Source organism: Pongo abelii, chromosome 18, assembly GCF_028885655.2.
Source record: "Pongo abelii isolate AG06213 chromosome 18, NHGRI_mPonAbe1-v2.0_pri, whole genome shotgun sequence".
In the NCBI taxonomy this organism is placed as follows: domain Eukaryota; kingdom Metazoa; phylum Chordata; class Mammalia; order Primates; family Hominidae; genus Pongo; species Pongo abelii.
In genome coordinates this window covers 78,617,990-78,637,021 of record NC_072003.2, presented here as the reverse complement: position 1 = coordinate 78,637,021, position 19,032 = coordinate 78,617,990, and the positions used below count along the sequence as shown (strand labels likewise).

Sequence of the window (19,032 nt, the reverse complement as noted above, 5' to 3'; positions counted from 1 at the left end):
AGAAGTTCATGACGTTGTCTGGCCTGAAGCTGCCATTATCAGGAAGGGGAACGGTGACACCCAGCCTCCACACCCACACCTTGCCTCCACATCTTCCTGGTATTTCAGCAAAAGCATTTTCTCCATCTTGCCAGAGTGGACTTTCTCATGTGCTTGCTGGAACGGGCTGGAAACTATGGTGTCCATGAGATGGGATGCGCAGAGAAGAGCTTCTGCACAGCTCCCATTCTCAAACATAGAGATACCCGCTAATCAATCACTAAGTACTTCTAATTACAGGGGAGCAGACCATTGAGGACTAAAATAACTCACTGTAAGTAATAACAAAACATCTTAAGGTGAAATGAAACAATAGTCATTTTTCCTTTTTCTTTCTTTAACAGAAAATATGCTGGCATGCTAACCGCGTGAGACAGACAACTTGGCCCACGGACAGCCACAAAGCACAAAAACAAAACACAACACAAACTCAGAGAAGAAACAAGAATCGTGTTTTCCTGGGGTCTACGAGAAGCGCTTTATTTTTCCTCTAGATTTCTTTTCTAAAAAAAAAAAAACAAAAACAAAAAAACTGAAAGAAACATTTAAAGAAACAATACAAACTTCAGGTGATGATATTCAAGCATGTTCTTTTATTAAGCATAGGATGGGAGGCACAGCAGGAGGTTTAAGCAGACCGTGAAAGCAAGAGAACTGAGACTGTGACTGACTGACAGACAAAGGGATTAACTAACTTTTTATTCTCTGCCCCCCAAAATATCCTGTGTATTCTTAAGTATACACGCTTCCCTTCCTGCCTTTCAAGGTATCTAAGGAATGATTTGAAAAATTTGTTGTAATCTCTAAAGAATTTTTTGTATAGCATTAGAAGAAGGAGTCTATGACAAGTACTCTGCCACCTGGTAGTTCTGCGTATTCTACTCCGTCTCATCCTCACTGGCTGGGACAAGGTTCTGAGATTTGTCTCCCCAGCAGTTGCCAAGCTGGCTCAGGCTTGGTCAGGATGAATGAAACAATTATCTCCTGGATCAATGCAGCAAGGAGCGGTGAACACTTGCTTTTTCTTCCCTAAGTAGGAGAAAGCCAGCCCCTGGCTGCAGTGGTGGCCGTGGTGGTGGCTGGATGGGACGAGGGGACCTCAGGCTATTCTATAACAGTAAAAGAAAGACAATTGCTGGTGCTTCTCCAGGGAGATACGGAACCTACACACCAACCAGGTTTTTACTTTCAAACAAACAGGCCACCACCAGAAAGCAAAGAGACCTATGCCTAGCTCAGCCCCAGAAAAGTGATCATTTACCCCAGGAATTCCCTGCTTCCCATTGGTACTTAACATTTTTCACTCTGTTGTGACCGCTCTTATTTCCTTTACTCTTGCGGATCTGTGTTGGAGGGACATTTGGAAGGGGCCCAGCCCTGGCACTTGCGTGAGGGGACACACACAGGGCGGGTGTGTGTGCCCATCCGCTCTGAGCTCCACTTAGCCGGACTGGCTGCCAAGCCGTTCTTGGATCAGCCTCTCACTGAGCGCCCACAGGGTCCGGGCCGTCTCTTCGCTCTGAGCTTCTGGCGAGGGCATGCAGCGGCAGCAGTTGTTGAAATACATCCCTCCCAGACCCTCCAGTTCTGGGGCAGCAGCACAGTACACGGTGGTGGCAGCTCCCTGTTGCTGGAAATCCAAGAAGAAAGACAAAAAAAGTTTTAAGAAAAGGAGTGATGAGATGACGTCATTTTGACTGCCTGGGCATTATTAGCAGGCCTCCCCCACCTGGTTCAGTTTCAGCTGGATCTTGGCATAGCAACGGGTACTGGGCTGAAAGCACATGACTGTAAAAAAGTATAATGTGACTATCCTGGAAAAACGAGTTCATAAACTCCGCTTGTAAAGCTGGTGTGACTTTTGACACCTCATATAGGAACAGGCTTGGAAAATAAATACACATATCAATACGTCGTGGCAGGCGCCTCTTCCACGCAGAGAAAAAGATGATGGTATCCTTCTGAACGTGCAAGAACAAATTCATCCAACCCCTCGACTTCTCCATGTTCAATGTAATTCGATACCAAATCATTTGTAGAACCTTCTATCTGACAAACCAACCACTCTTAATTATGGTCCATCAGGTAGAAAACCCATGGGGCTGCTGCCAGATCATCCCTTTATGCTTTGCCCACAGTGCTGCTAGGGGAAGGGTTGGCAATGTTGTGTTAAAACATTTAATGCACACACACACACTCCTCACCATACATTCATACCTAGCACAAACACATAACACATTTATTAATTCAGCCAGATCCCATGAAAACCTTTTTCTAAGTGTCATATTTGACCCAGATTTACAATGGGTCCATGGGTAAGGGGGTACATTTCCTCCCAGCCCACTTCAAAATGTAAGTTGCAAAGAGTGCAATTGATCACTTTCATTCACCTTTTGAGTAACAGTTGGGGCTGTGGCTAGGGACGTGTGCACTGATGGGGCATCATATCATCCAAACTGACAGAATACTGTCAGGGATGCTCTAAAGAGGGCAAGAAATCACTTTGCTTTGCAAGCCATAATTAAAAATAATAGGCTGCTGTTCAGAGGGAGACATGGTCGGCACGTCTCTAATTTAAAACCAATACAGTTTATCTGGCATCTTATGATTATTTATGTGTTTCAGAGCCCTAGCTGCATCCACTAATTTTCAGCTGATTGATAGGGAGAGGGGTTGCAAGAGAGGACCGGAAAAGGTAACTGAAGATAAGCTTGCCCCCAACTAGGAAAACAGTAAGGAACTTTGATTGTGGGGGAAATGGCTTTCCGACCCGACCCAAAGCTTATCATTTTTCTGCCCCTGCAGGGTTTACATTGTGACCATGTAGGGTGCTTACTGGAGGAGTTTCCCTCAAATGGTCTGGTTTGCAATCAATCACTATGCTTGCATTCTAGGATCCCTGGGAGAGTCAGGTCTATTCTGAGAACTAGGGTCCCAAGGAAGGTGTTAGGATGTGAAGAATGTGCCATAAGGCAGACTTGGGTTTGTTGTTGTTGTTTGGTTTTAGCTTCTTCAGTGTCAGGATATCTAGTAACATTTGAGTTGGTCTGAAAACTGAATGGTCAAATGCAGTCAAGTGATATGACTCTGGGCGGGGTGTGGACCATGAGTGAGACAAAGACTTGGGTTTTGATAATAACTGGCTGCTTGATGATACTGGACAAGTCCCATTGGTCCTGAATTTGAATAACTGACATGACTTGAACTTAATAGTAACTGGTTTGTTACCTCCCCAATCTCCCTCCATTATCACGCCCATTCCAAATAGCCAGATATTATCCTGGATTCAGCTGTTTCTTTTCCCATCGATTTGTGTGGCTCAAGTCTAATGGAAATGAGTTCATGTCATCCAAATTTCCTTTCACTGAATTATTATTCCTAATAACCCTGAGCTTAGCACCTGGCACATTTATCTAAACAACTTCAAGTGGTTTATCTGGCTCTTCTGCATCCCGTGTGGGGAAAAGGGAAGCAGCAGTGCCTCTAAAGACAAACTTGGAGAATTGAGATGCTCATCCAGCTAACTCAAGCCAAGTATTATTTTGGCCTGGAATCTTAGAGTTCTGATGGAGATGGTGTTTTGTATCAACTTCCAGATATCTGTCATAGATTTTCATTTTACTTTGCAGCTGCCAAAACCACCAGAGTGGCCAAGTGACTTGCCATTAACTCCCGAGTGGTGGGAGAATCCAGCTCACTCATTTCAAGTCCAGCCTCCCGCCCTCTATGCCACGAAGGTTATACTATTCAGCATTCAAACGTCATGACAGACTGGCCTTTCACTGTTCTGCCAAGTGTGAGGAAAGACCAAAGCAGTCTACTTGGGAAAGCAAAAAGCAGAATTCTTCCTAATCTGATAAAATATTTTGCCACTATGACCTACTGTAATGATATCATGTTGCACTCTTGCATTATTGGAATGGTATTTTTGCTAAGAAATTCTGCAGTCCCATTGATTCAGAATGCCATTGATGTGGGAGCTGCGGACCTACCTTTTCCTTCCATGGAATCTGAAGGCAATTACAAATGGCTTCATTTCATGCCAACCTACATTTGACTACAATGCTGAGAGCCATATCTTTTTGAAAATCCTAACTGTTTATCAGGAGATGGCTTTCATTCCTTTGCCACTAGGCTTGGGGTGATTTACCATCTAAATTCCATCACAAGTGGCTCTGGCTTTGTAGAACACAGTACACAGGAGGAGCACTCGAAAGCAAAGACAACCTTCTCTACTCCAAAAACCAATCGTCCACCTTTGGCAAATTCTCCTTCTCAGATTCATGCTTGGTGCTCATGGGTACTCACTCTACTTTCCTCCCTTGCTGGACAATTAAGCAGCAACAATATCTTGTTGGTCCCACGCGCACCACCCCTTTGGTCTCTTGGAGAATTCTCTTTTCAGCCATACCAATGGCAACCTCTGAGTGACATCTTAATATGATCAGATGTGATGACAGTTTAGTAACAAGTTCTCATTTTTGGCTCATCAGCTTTTCGGCCTGCATATCATCAGAATGAGACGGAGCCACATTAGTGAAATCTCAATAGTAAACAAGCCGATACTGCCAATACAAGAGAAAGCATTCTTAAACTGATTAAAAAAAAAAAAAATTAAAGAGCACTTTAATCACCATCAGATGAGTTTCATACCACTTTTTGGGACATCAGTTCATAATGCAGAGAAGATGAAAGAGCCATCTAAAGGAAATAATGTTAACAACTCCATTATAAAATATCTGAAGCAATGCCTTGCCAGTTGTCATCAATGCTTACTGATCCATTGTGATAAAATAATAATACTTTGATATACAAACACTGGCTGGAGCTATGGGTTCCCCTAAATAATTTTTTTTTGAGTATCATTTATCAGAAGCCTGTAGATTGTATATGGTTGCTAATCATGGGAAATGGGGGAGGTGTCTCTATCCCGCAGCAATGGCAATGAGTTAGGGTGTTGACGACACAGGACTGAGAATTTCTGGGAAGCCCAGTAGAATCTTTAATCATGCCCGAATGCCATTTCCGATCTAGTCAAACATTTGTGAGCTGCCAGAGGAGAACTGTGCAATCAATCTTGATAGTGTATGTAAAATTACCCAGGACTCTTGTTTGGGATTAAGTTAAGAGTATCTTGGTAATAAGGATTCATCATTCTCCTTCAAAAATCATTTGTCAGATTTGCAGCACAATCTTCAACTACAGAAAGGTGGGATTTAGAAAGCAGTTGCTGTTTATTTATAGTTGAGGCCCTCAGATCTAAATTATCCACCCTTCCAAAACTCTGTGTTGGGATGAAAATGTTAAGTAGCTGCTTTTCATCAACATTCATTTGATAACTGCTAGCCATCAATTTATAGTTGTCAGCACAGAATACAAATGAATATTGACTCCTTTAAAGGAAAGGGTACAGAGGTTTCTGATAAACAATATATGGTAAAGAAAAAAAAACACCCACATATTGATATTTGTAATGCATCGGTTAGTACTCTAATATAATACTCACAGGGACACATGTTACACAATGTTTTGCTTTCAGGTTTTTCTATTTTAAAATGCATGCTTATTTAAAAGAAAGACTAGATTTCTGTCTTAAAGTAGACTTAACTATGACATATATAAAAAATAGACACAATATCACGGCATATCTATATATTCAATGATTGCGAGAGTAGATGTTCTAAGATTGCTTTCTTACAGGGACGTTGCACAGCAAATGCTGAATTAATCCATTTATGCAAAAAGTAGAGCTACGAAAGGAACGCACCCTGGAAGTTAGATTAGGCTTGGAACACCAAGGGCAGGGAAGGAGAACAGCCCTTTTGAAGACAGCAGTGTTTCCATGACTAAAGTCCCCGGACAAAGAGGTGATCTGAAGTGAGCAGGTTTGGCTAAAAGGAAAGACATGCATCTCTTCAAACCCTGTCTACGTCCATTGTTACTCATCTGCTGTCTGTTGGGCAAAGCAAATACTTCTTCTCAAATGCAAAGCCAGCCACCTTATCCAGTGACTCTGTGAATACACCACTAGGAACAGAATCATTTATCAGAGAGCTGCTGTGGTGGAGATGAGGGGGTGAGCCCTCATGTCACGGGTGGAATGGATGGCGGTCTACACACCCTGTCTTTCCCTGTCTCCCAGTAACACTCCCCCAGGAGAGTCTATAAGCACTCTCCCAGAACAGTGCAGAGGTCATCTCCAGATACCTCAGCGCTTGGGATACAGCCATTCCTCACAAACAATTACAGCTTCAATCTCTGATTGGAAACACAAATGAAAGCAAACTGCTCCAAAAGGCCACTTGTTCCCTACTCACTGTCCAAGAGCAATCTTTTAGGGGACACATTTGCCACAAATTGCATTTGTTCATAAAGTAATGCAGCCTATACAGGAATGAGGCTCATAGGCCTCCCTGGCTAGGTGACCACACCAGTAAGTCACCCTCTTCTCCCACAGTGATACTTCTATAATGAAATTATACAATTCAATTTGGAATAAGTGCTAACCAACGAACACGCCAACTGCCACCAAAATGATGGGAAGCAGCAGACGAGAACAGAGATGTCTACTCCAAAGGCCTCAGCCCTGCAAACTGCCCGGCTTTTTCAGTGAGTTGTAGCCAATGAGGACTATTCAAGTGGCATCAATGACTAGCGTTTATTGAGAGGTTACGATTTGCCAGGCTCTGCGCGGACAGTTTTGTAAGCATTGTCGCCTAACCCTCACACAGCTCTATGAGCCAGGGACAGTTAGTATTCCCATTTAGAGAGAAGCCTACTTGGTATCAGAGATCAAAAGCAACTCGTCCAAAGCCACACAGATAATCACACAGAGTGAGTGACTTCAGACTCCGTGTCCGTTGGCACATGAAACCTGCTCCCCAAGTATATGACACAAATATTTGCACGTGACCCATTTCCTCATCTATGTCTTCCACGGGGCTCTGGCTTCCTACGCCTCTCTGCCTGCTCTGCCGCCTTCTCAGCCAGGCCATGTCTGGACAGGAGGTGATGCCCTAACATGGCCTAAAATGAAATGTGGGGGCTGTCGTGTGTTCACCCAAGAAATGTTAAAAGGAGATTTTTGTTTCCATTGATTTAGTCATGGAGCTAAAGTGAAATGATATCCATTTGGATGAACAAAAATGAAGACTCAGCACCCCCTTGGATGATCCAACAGCAAGTGACCCTTACTAAAAAGGTCGTCCGATTCAAAAGGCCATCTCCAGGTGCCAGATTTGCAGAACTAAGGAACCTACTCTTTAATGATAGAATTTTTTCAAAGCACCGACATCCCAAACAAGTGAAATGGACACCACCTCCATCTTATCAGTTCCCACGCACGTAGGTGCGGGCTCCGACGTGTTTCATCAGGTTTGCAGAGAAAATACTGATCCATCCCTCTTACTCCCCTCCTCCACTGATTCCTAACAAAGTCTTTCCTACAAATCCCTGACAACCGACTCCCACAAAGGCCTTCAACAATCCAGCCTTAGATACATGCAAATACTTCCTGCAGGTATTGAAATGTAACTTTCTTCATAAGCCTTTGGGAGTTTTGCTAACTCACAGGCTCTTCTTAACCTTTATTATAGAAGAGGAATGCACTCAATTTCCCAAAAAGAAACAGTGAAGATGATCAGGAAAGCAAATATTTGTTTTCAGGCTTTAAAAGTGTGAGAAGGTGTTCTGGAGAATCCATTTAGATCCCGTTCCAACTCTTAGCCCTCCAGAAGAGAACATGCCCGCCCTAACAAATTAGACGTGGACAATGTGTTTGGATATTGATCTCTTGCCACAAGGAAAAATATTTCTTTGCTAGAAACAGGTTCATAAGGGTAGAAAAACCTCAGGCTCCTTTTCGGTTGCCTCTCCCATGACGAGTGAAGAGTGTCATTCCCCAGGTGACACTGGGGACAATGTCTATGACGGGGGCTTGATGGCTGTGGCTCAGAGAGAGTGAAGTGCCAGTCCATCACCATAAATGCAACAGGTTCAAGCACAGACCACAACCACAAATTACAAGGTACACCTTGAGAGAAACGCATGCACGGGGAAGAGTGCCATGCAGCTTTTAAATGACAGCCACGTGTTCACAGGCTTCTGTTCAGAGAGAACCTGTGAGCTGTCCTGGGGCCTTTCCTGTTTGCGGTGCAGGCATCCCAAATATGATGCCCCCAAATCCAAGTCTGGCTAGAGGGAAGTGTCATACAAAGGCCATGCCATTCTCCCTGACAAAAGACATGAGTTTCTTGCAAGATCACTAAGAAGTTTTAAGAGGTGGACTTGAAGAGAGTAGAATGAATTGGAAAGCCAGCAAGAATGTGGCTCTTACTCGTCTGTGAAGTATTTGCAGGAACGAGCCTGGAGACCAGCAGGTTCAGGATGGAAAGCTGGAAAGAATTCTTTCCTAAAACTTAAGTTTTAGAGAAAAATAGGCAGCCAGTCCCAACTACCCAAAGGCGTCCAAAGCCATGTTTGTTCTCGGAAGGCCAAGGCATGGGAGGATGTTAACTTGGGCTATCAGCAGGATTGAAGGGCAGGGTGACCTTGGTACGCTGTCAGGGCCTGTGTTTCCAAATTGACAAACTGTTCTGAGCTTTTCCATGAAACGAGTGAAGCCCTTTTCATACCTCCTTCGTGTTCCAGAATTCTTGCCATCGATGTTCCAAAAGATCTGTGACAGATTTATGTCTAAAATGGGACGAGTTGTAACATTCAGAATTATTTTATCTTTCTGAGACCTGCTGTTATTGTGAGACCCTAGACAAGCTTTGCTGGGGTTGGGGTGAGGGTACTCCTAACGAGGGAAGGAAAAAGAAACGGCTTCAAGGCAATCCATGTGGGTGATTGCATGCACGCTTGTTCCATCTTCCATTTGTGCCTGCCCAAAATGTTCTAGAACTGACCAGACCTGAGAGGCTGTCTCATTAGAACTAAGAGAAGGTATCGTTGATGATGTCTTATATCCATGGAAGAATTCCCTGGGCATTTCCTCTGATGCTGCCTGGGATACCTACATTGCTCAAAGTACAGTTTCTTTATGAATGGGGACGAAACATTGCATTGGGGTATCCATTCTTCCATGGTTGGTTTGAAATGGCCAAGCAGAAGTGCCATAGAAATTTGCCAACAAAATAAGCATCCAACTGATAGTGTCATCCTTCTACATGGAACAAATCTGATGGCCTGTCACCGAAATTTTCCAACTGGGCCACCTTGATGCCCTTGCTAAAGGACTGCAGGGTGTTTATAAGAGATAAAAGAAGATATGTAGCATGTGTTTATTTGAAACATTTTACATTTTTTACTCTACTTCTTTAACCTCTGTTATGGTTATAGCTAGCTCGTGTACTGCGTATAAATGTATGCATCTGTATTCGCCATGTACACCAAAATAAACCTTTGAAATTATTGCCAGGCAGATTTAATGAGCTCAGTTCTCATAGCGCAAAGAATATCTTCATAGTACAGGTGAAACAAACAGTTTCTCCCTTCCCTTCTTCTGCACAGAATGGTTCTACGAAGTCTGCCTGCCAAACTACGTCTTTCAGAAAACCAAGTAGCTGGCTGTTTTGTGAGCAGGCAGGATTTCAGGACCAACCACAAACACGCTGTTTGTTTAGATTTTAAGGTTGACAGTTCATTTACACGTATGCTCCATAAGTATTCTATAACATAGTCCTGAAAAAGCACTGAAAAAAAAAAAACACACACACAAGGTCTCTGCTGGGGCCACATCATGGTAACGACTTAACTCTTAACTCTGCCTTCCAGAAACAAATTGAGAGAATGTACTTTGCAATAATTCAGATCTCACAGGTAGGCCCCCAATGTCCAGCCCCGCTATTTCAAATCGGGCATGTCTGCGTTAGGTGTGTGGATTTCCATAGAGAGCTCACTGGAACAGACCATTTCTCAGGTTCCAAGACGCTGGCCTTGTTAATATTTCATTTAGAACATACTGTGGAGAGCATCTCATTTATATTACTTCCATAATTAATGGTGATAGCTTAGGCACTGCCTTTACACAGAGAGATCTCTTCACAGTGGTCGATGGGTAATGAGAAACAATAGATATTTCATTCACCAGCAGCGTGTTGCTAGTTAGCAGGAAATGATCGTGTGTGCTGTTGCTTTAATTGCCCGGGTAAATAATTCTGCCTCGGTGTTAGTGAGCATTTTAAAGCACTTGATGCAAATAGACTAGAAACAAAACAAACAAAAAAAATTAACCTTGATTATGCAACACCTTAGCATAGAAAGTTACAAAGGTATGTCTTTTTTAAAGTTTGCATTCTATCATGCAAATATTATCTAAATATGCATGTGCTGACTACTCATCTACTGTATTTTAGGAAATACAATTAGGCTGCCTTTCTCTTCCCCTACGTAGACTGTAAATAACTGTAGATCTTTCTCTTGTTTCCCTATGTAAATATATGTAAATACTAACAAGCTATGCATGCTGCTATTCTAGGCAATTTCAGGTACTTTTATAATATGAGGGCATGTACTTGAACTCGTTTGTTAACAGAGGGGAAAAAACTCTCCCAAACTCTTTAAAGCCGAATAGAAATTAAAGATTTCTTCCTAGACTGTTGTGGCTTCTTTTGTTTGCCTTCTCTTGCCGGAATCGAGTGCCCCACTCCAGCTCTGACCTTCTCCCAGGAAAGACACACAGCACACACAGGCCCGGGAACAATAGTGGAACAACTTGGCTTGGGCTTTTTCATACTTTCTCTGGGTTTCCTAAAAAACATCTAGAATCACAAGGTAGGTTTCTTTGGATCTTTCTAGCAAAAGAATCTCGACGGAATGTAATTCCTATTTGTTGTTCCTTTACCATGTGCCTTATATCCCAAAACACTATTGAGGGTCCCGTCATTCCCATCTCAACAGTATGGAGACTGAGTCAGCTCAAGGCCAATGACAAAAGTGACAACACTACTAAATGCCACCCAAGCCCTCATTCTTTCCTGTATATAACAGGTCAGTAAACTACTTCTGCAAAGGGCCAGAGATTAAGTAATTTAGGCTCTGTGGCCCATATAATGTCTGGCACGATCACTCAACTCTGCTGTTGTTGTGAAAGCGGCCATCGACAATGCCTACCCAAATGAACGTGTCTGTATTCCAATAAAACTTTATTTATAAAAAATAGGCAGTGGGCCAAATTTGGCCGGCAGGCCATAGTTTGTCAATTTAAGACGGTTTTTAAAGACTGGTAACATTTCCCTTTTTAACTTGTGTGTTTGATGGACCATGGAAATGATTTGATCAAATAAAAATTCTTTTTTCCTGCAAGTGTCATGAAATAAACAGGTGAACAAAAATGAAATCACCTGAGCTTATACAACAGGCTGCCTTCCTCTGACAAATTACATTGCCAGGTTTCAATTTAGTTATCTTTTTGTTCTCATAAATAGGGATGGAAGAAAAAAGTCAGAAAGACAAAAGTGAAAAAAAAAAAAGGAGAAAAGTAACTGAGCAACATTCAATCTTCAATGAGAGGAAGGAGGCTATTACCTCAGGTATCCATGGAAACCAAGCAGCGCATAAACTTTTTAACGGTTGGAAAACAGCGTTTGCGTTTGAAGATGTTTTTCCCAAGTATGATGCTTCAGTGTAAATGCATTAATTGACAGTTTCCTTCGGGACTTTTTTATTGAAGTTTCCAAACTTAATTTGATGGCACAAGGGACTCTCTGGAGCCCTTGAAGAATGCTGCAAAGTTAGGTCTTTAGAAAACCGAGCCAGCTCAGGCATCGTGTACAAATCCAACTCTCTTGCAAAGCAAGTGAAGAAACAGATCTCATTCCCTGTAAGTTTCCCATTTAAAAAAAGAAAAGAAAAGAAAAGAAAAACGAAACCCTCTCTGTTCAGCTAGGGAAGGGAGAGGCCCTTTCTAACCTCTATCTAGTGAGAATCAATATCATCTCTTCAGTCCCGGAGGGAACTGAGAAGAAGCAGGAGGAAGAAAGATCCAGGTATTTTTGCAGATGGGGTGGCAATATGGGATGGTAGGAAAATCCCCTGTGCTGAAGCCAGAAGTCCTTACATTGGAATCCTGTCTTTGATACCTGTGACAAGCCACTGAGCCTCAGTCTCCTCATCTGGAAAGTGGACATAATAATATAACCTTCATGTGGTTCTTGGAAGGATGAGTGATAACATTTGGCCATTTCCTGGGCACACAACAAGTACTAGTTCAAAAGCAGCTATAACTCTGATTTTTACAAGTTTAAAGCAGCTATAACTGTGATTATCACAAGTTTAAAGAAGGACGCATACACATCAAAGTATAGATGAAGCCTGCACCTCCATTTTTTGGGCCTGCCGTATAAAGACTCGCCTGTCACCTGGTCCCAGCACCTCTCCTTTAGCCAGATCACCAAGCCCAGGTACAATGTCAGCACAGAGGCACTTGCCAGTCCTTTCACCATTTCTAGATCTCCCTTCCAAATCATCCTGAGTTTTTCATGTCTTTGTCCAGGGAGTGTGAGGCTTAATAGCTGCTTAGGGAGGGTTAGTCCAATCCCAACTGTAATGGCCAAAAAAAAGACGACGACGGTGGTGATGACTGCTGGTTACTGAGAGTCTCTTAAGTGCCAACGACCTATTATTACTTTTGATTCTCACAATATCCTCACTCCCCACCAGGCAGGTGTTACTGTAGTGGAGGAGAGACAGAGGCTAAAGGAGGTGAAGTAACTCACGGCCAAGCAACAGGGCAGTGCTGGAACTCAGATTCAAACTGAGGTCTGGGTTCAAAACCCATATTCTTGTTGATGTATAATGTTCTAACTGCATACTCTATACCCTTTGTAGCACCCCAGAATCATGCATACACTTGAAAATCTGGCCTCAGATCTGAGAAGGGGATACTTATTTCCTGCCTGGGCCATTTGATCCCTCTGGTGGCCAAGGCCCTCTCCACAGACCAGCAGGGACCTTTCTCCTCCTTTCTGAGCTCCATTTCTAGTGCCTAAATCCCTGGCTTCCCACCAGGCCTCTGGTGGATGTCATGTGATTTTGAACAGTACAGACCAGAAGGGGTCTATGGTGCCTCCCCTGCAGTGTTCTCTTCGTGCAATTTGCTCTTCGTGCAAATTGCTCTTCGTGCAAAGGAGGTCCTGAGGGCTGGCAGGGCTCAGGTTAGGAGCTTGGCATTTGTGGATCATCTGGCAGCAACCACCGGGGCAGTCTCACAACAAGCCGATTGCAGTTGGAACTCTCTGCCCCCACAGTTCAGAGAAATGATGAACTCATGACAATGGGGGTACACCAAGGAACATCTTATTCTTCTCCCTGCCCCTGCCCTCTGGCTGCCACACCTGTTAGGATTCATCCTTTTAGAAATGCCTGGCAAAGGGAAGACACACAAATGCACATTGCTACTCGGGAGGTGTCAGCGAGGAACACAAGCCAGGTGTGTAGCTGGCCTTTGAATTGTCAAGGGGTTGAAAATCTGTCCTCTACCAGTACACCCTCTGGATCCCTAATCAAATGACTTTACAAGGCAGTCCTCTTCATGTATGAATCCCATACAGGGGCCAGGATACCTTCTGTGACATGTTCTAGGTGGCAAGGTGGAGAATTTTAGCTGAACTCTTGCAAGAGCCCTATGAAGTTACTACAGTCTCATTGTATTATAGGAAAATTGAGGCTCAAGCAAGTAAATTACTTCATAACATAATTCTCATTGATTCAATTTTGATTTTCTGCCACCTGGCGGCCTCCTGCTAAGAGATTCGTGTGTCTTTGATGCTTTCTGTGAGGGTCCACCCTACGCATAACAGATCCTTTAGGGGTAATTCTGCACACATTATCCCCAGTTAAAGACAGGAGAAGCCTGGCACCATGGCTCACACCTGTGATCTCAGCACTTTGGGAGGCCAAGGCAGGTGGATCACTTGAGGTCAGGAGTTCCAGACCAGCCTGGCCAACATGGTGAAACCCCGTCTCTACTAAAAATACAAAAATTAGCCAGGTGAGGTGGCACACACTTGTAGTCCCACTTACTTGGGAGGCTGAGGCGGGAGGATCGCTTGAAGCCAGGAGGCGGAGGTTGCAGTGAGCCAAGATTGCACCACTGCACTCCAGCTTGGGTGACAGAATGAGACTCCATCTTGAAAAATAAAATAAAATAAAAAGACAGGGAACTGAAGCCCAAAGAGGCAAAGTTTTTTCCTAGGTCAAAGAGCAAGTGACAGAGTTAGGAGCTGAACCAAATCACATGGCTCTAGACACCCAGTCTCAACAACTGCACTATGATAAATAGGAACATGTCCACAGCACAAGTGAAGCGGGAACATAGCACACCTTCAGGTCAAGATTTTGAGCCATCATCATAGTGACCTTTCAACAACAAAGAGTAGCAAACATTTTGTGAGGGTTCCTGGTTCACATTACGTGTTTGAGGGGTACTATTTACAATATTTATAATAATATGGTATTTCCATCTAATCGATGTGGAATCAAAAGTCCAGAAAAGTTAAGCAACCTGCCCCAGGTCACACAGCTACTAAGTAGGGGTGGGGAAATTTGGACCTGTGTCATCTGTGCCCTTGACCCCACTGCTACTAAGCATCCTGAGCACAGAAATCAGATCGTCACAATGCATTTGTGTCACTTATCCAGTAGTACAATTAATTTCTCTAGTTAGGCTGCTCCACCAAGGGGCACCTTAGACTCTTGGGTGTGATATTAAAACTGCAGTGGAGGCCAGGGCTTCAGTTGCCCATGGGAAAATAATAACTCAAACCAGTGAGCTAGAGGATGCAGCCATACCCATGAAGGAGCAAAAAAAGCAGAAGGATTTATTTTCTTTACTTGTTTTTAATCTTACTCTTTTCTTTTCTTTAATTTTCTCTGCTCTTTTCTTTCTTTCTTTCTTTTTTTTTTTTTTTTTCTTTTTTTGAGACAAGGTCTCTCTCTCACCCAGGCTGGAGTACAGTGGCGCAATCTCGGCTCACTTCGACCTCTGCCTCCCAGGTTCAAGCGATTCTCCCGCCTCAGCCTCTGGAGTAACTGGGATTACAGGCACATGCCACCATGCCCAGCTAATTTTTGTGTTTTTTTTTTTAGTAGAGACGGGGTTTCACCATGTTGGCCAGGCTGGTCTCCAACTCCTGTCCTTAGGTGATCCACCTGTCTTGGCCTCCCCAAGTGCTCAGATTATAGGCATGAGCCACCACGCCCAGGCCGTTTTCTAAAGCTGCTCTTGTTCCTCAGATTTTGGTAGATGACCAATTGATTTAAACTGTTATACACATAAGGGCAGATTTATAACTGCCCCAGATTTCAGTTTTCCTTAACCCCTATGCTTTCCTAGAGGCTGGGAAGCATAACTTCCTGTTGATTGGAAAGTGAGAGCCTTATATCAGGACACAAGATCCCTGCAGTCCTGATATAAGGACTTCCCATCATCATGGTGGGATGAACCCTGCCCTTTGTCCTAGGTGTTTGTGTTTTCACCACAATCCGTAGGAAACAATGGGAACAAATAAATAAATTACCAAGCAATATGTTTTTCCTGGCATTACAGAACTGCCTTTCTAAAGTGATCAAAAAGCCTAGATTATCACCACAACCACCCATTTGTGGCAGTGAGGAATCTATTGAAATGGTCTGATAATTAAATTTACTTTCCCGTGAATTGCTTTGCTTAAAGGACACGTCTGTAAAAAGCAGTGTTGGTGACAGTGGTGTACCAGTAAGCGTTCAAGAACTCGCTCACTGGAGGGGGGCGGTGCAGGGGGTGGGTTTGATTCATAGTGTCTGCCAATTCCCATGGTATAAATACTCTCACCACAAGCAATTTCAAGCTATCAACTGAATGCAGAGTTGGGAGGAAATGTACACACTCGGCTCTTGGAAGCTGCTATGATCCAGTTCTAGCAGTCCCTTGGTGATGACCTGTGGAATACAGCTGTAAGAATTTTTGAGAAAGATCATGAGATATGATAAAACAGATCAGGACCTCAAGGTCATAAAACCATTGGGATGTGGTAGGCAGTGTGGGAATGTACAAACCCAAACCAGCTTAGGGTACCTGGAGGACAGAATGGTACAGATTTGTGAATTTTAAGCATGTTTCAACTTGGTCCCTGTAACCTAAAAGTTGACTCCACTCAGGTAGCTCCCCTGTTCTCAGGTAACTATACTTCCTTCTGGGTCAATATGAGCCCTAAATATCATTCTAGAAACTTTGCAACATTGCCTCATTTAATACTGCAGCACCTCTGCAGGTAGATAATAACCCCATTTCAGAGATGAGGAGACTGAAGTTCAAGGAACTGAAAGATGCTCAGGGTTACACGGAACTCCCGAAATGCATCGCCAGGATTCAGATCCAGATCTGCCAGACCTCAGACTTCATTATTTCCCTAGCTCTCCAGGGAATTGTGCTCCCTTTGAGCTCTGTATCCTTGAAAATAGAACATTTCTACAACAAGTGAAATGTACGTGTTATAACAAATAATTTGGCTGCCCCTAAAAAAAAGTCTCTCACTGAGGGAGACAGGGTCTGAATCCCTGGGGGGCTGGGGGTAGTGTAGAAGATGAGAACTGGAGGGTGTGGGAAGAAGGAATGGAGACTGGGTATGTGGAGTATCAGGAGAAGAGAGGCTAGGGCTGCTTATGGGATTGGAAATCTTGGGATTTAAATTATTTCTCAGGCATTAATGGAAGTTGGGTCCAAATAGACTCAGCATTTTCTCCTTTTGCCCAACATCACAAACCTAAGTGAGCAGAGATAACCCTGGGGCTTCTAGGAGCTTCCAGCACACAGAGCACATGTTCCTAAGCTGAAGGTCCCTCGGTTCAAACTGGTATAAACCCAAACCAGCTTGGGGTACCTGGAGGACAGAATGATACAGACTTGTGAATTTTAAGCATTTTTCAACTTGGTCTCTCATTGTGAAATCTACACGTTGTAACAAATAATTTGTATATGTGTAATACACGATGTATGTTGTATATATGTAATATACAATGTACTTGTGTAATTTCCGAGTCTCTCACCTTGGTCTGTCACTGTTCACCAACAGGTGAAGAACAGAGAAGAGGATGATTTTTGCTCACACTGCACTTCTGTAACTTTATCAAAGGTGCCAAACCTCGAAGCTACTTTTGGTTTTGGTACTTCCTCAAATGAACATGCAAACAGGTTCCTACTGATTAAATTGCATGACAAGAGTCAGTACTGGAAATTAGTAGTATTATTGTCCCCACTAACAGAAGAATATTTTAAACAAAGGTATCTTTACCACCTGAGATAATCAAATTTTTCCCTCGTGAGAGGAAAAGCATTTCCAAAGAAGAAAGAGAAAACAATGACGCAGGAAATGAAAAACTGAAATGTTCTTTCCCCTTTCAACTGTAATTCCTGACACATTTGCATCTAGAATTTCAAACTCACGCAGTCACTGATCTTGTGCTAGGACTCTGTGTACCACTACCTGGAGTGTTTCCCCAAAACACACCTCTCGAATCTGACTTAACCATTATCATTGCCATTCCTTCACAAGGAGCTAGCTCCCAGTCTAGACAAGCTGACTTACCTTTGTAGCTTTACCTTTTCCCTTTCCCCCATCTCTGTACCTAACTTACATGAATATACCCTGAAGTTAGAGAGGCATGGCTTCAGAGCAAGCTGAAGACACTATAGTGGATACTGTAGTGTGCTGTTGAGGTCCCCCATTCTGGGCCAAGAGGCACTCATTTCCTCAAATGCTAGGCTGTCATAAGAGTCCCTCCTCAGCAACTGCCCTCAGCCAAAGCAAGCTCCCTACTTAAGCAACACCCACTCCAGGAGGGAGCCCACATCAATGACTTCCTGACCTCCTTGTGTCTCTGAAGAATAATCCAGCTTCAGAGTTTCCTTGGGATTGACTGGAGCATTCGCATCTCCCACAGCACAGCTCAATCCTCCCTCCACCCCATCCTGCTTGCTACGTTCCCCTACAGGTATGGATACTAGAACACTCCCCAATAATCTCCCTACATGCCAATCTCAGTTGCAGAGTCTGCTTCCTGGGGTACCCAACCTACAACAAACGATAGCTGGGGGACTTAGAGAAATACACATAACCACTCTGAGCCTCTGTTTTCTCCTCTGTAAATCTGAGATACGGGTATGCTCACACTTTAGCCATCGGGAATGACCAAATCACACCATATACATAATGTTCTCAGACAGAGCAGGCATATAATCCATACTCAGCAGATGATAGCAGTGGTGGTAGAAGTGACAGCATTAGCAGTAGCACCTACTCATCTCATTCTGCCTGCGTGGTTCTTTCTCATCCTTTAGTTTGGGGAGTATGGCATGGGGAAAAAAAGCATAGACTCCGGGAGCATCTGCTTAGACATGGTAGATTCAGTTCAGGCGTTTTTGTATGCACTCTTTCCAGAAACTCTATTGAAGGTATAATACGGGGAAAAATTATTTAACTCAGTGATCAAGAAACATCAACAAAAATTTTGGACGATGGAAAGCAGATGGAGAAAGTGGCACCTCCTGACTCAGCAGAGCGGGGGCTGTAGAACAGAAAGGCAGTGAGAAATGAGCCAGTTCACACAAGGGGAGCCTGGGAACTGAACGGGGGTGGAGAAGGGTGGAAGTGGGAAAAGATAAGGTGAGGCCCCACGCTGCTGCCTGTAACGTCGGAGCAGAGATCTCACATGGGCCAGGAAACTCGTTAAACAACTTGTGTCCTTACAAAGTTCAGCCGTCACTTCCTCTGTGAGTTCATAACCAGAACCTTTCTTCATCTTCACAGTCCATCTATATTTCATAGTTGGGTGTGTGCTGTTAGACTGTGATCTCACTGAGAGGGGTTCCTGGTATCCAGCCCAAAGCTTGGCACACGGTAGGTGCTTAGAGAATATTTTTCTAAAAGGATGAATGAATGAATGCTCAAATTTCCTTTGCAGGCCAAAGGAAAAATATATCAATCCAACTCAGTTGTTGGATAAACAGAATGA

The 19,032-nt window shown here is 43.5% G+C and overlaps 2 protein-coding genes across 2 annotated transcripts in view; one reads left to right on the top strand and one right to left on the bottom strand.

Annotated features, from left to right (window-relative positions):
- The window catches only part of MAF (MAF bZIP transcription factor), a 405,682-nt gene extending 395,922 nt beyond the window's left edge, over nt 1–9,760 (top strand). The window contains exon 3 of the mRNA XM_054535059.1: nt 384–9,760. The gene's annotated coding sequence lies outside the window, so the exon portion shown is untranslated. The remainder of the gene's footprint in view (nt 1–383) is intronic.
- WWOX (WW domain containing oxidoreductase) overlaps nt 613–19,032 on the bottom strand; it is a 1,117,686-nt gene continuing 1,099,266 nt past the window's right edge. The window contains 1 exon segment of the mRNA NM_001132377.1: nt 613–1,669. Within this exon segment, the coding sequence (NP_001125849.1) occupies nt 1,481–1,669 (189 nt within the window). The 3' untranslated portion in view covers nt 613–1,480.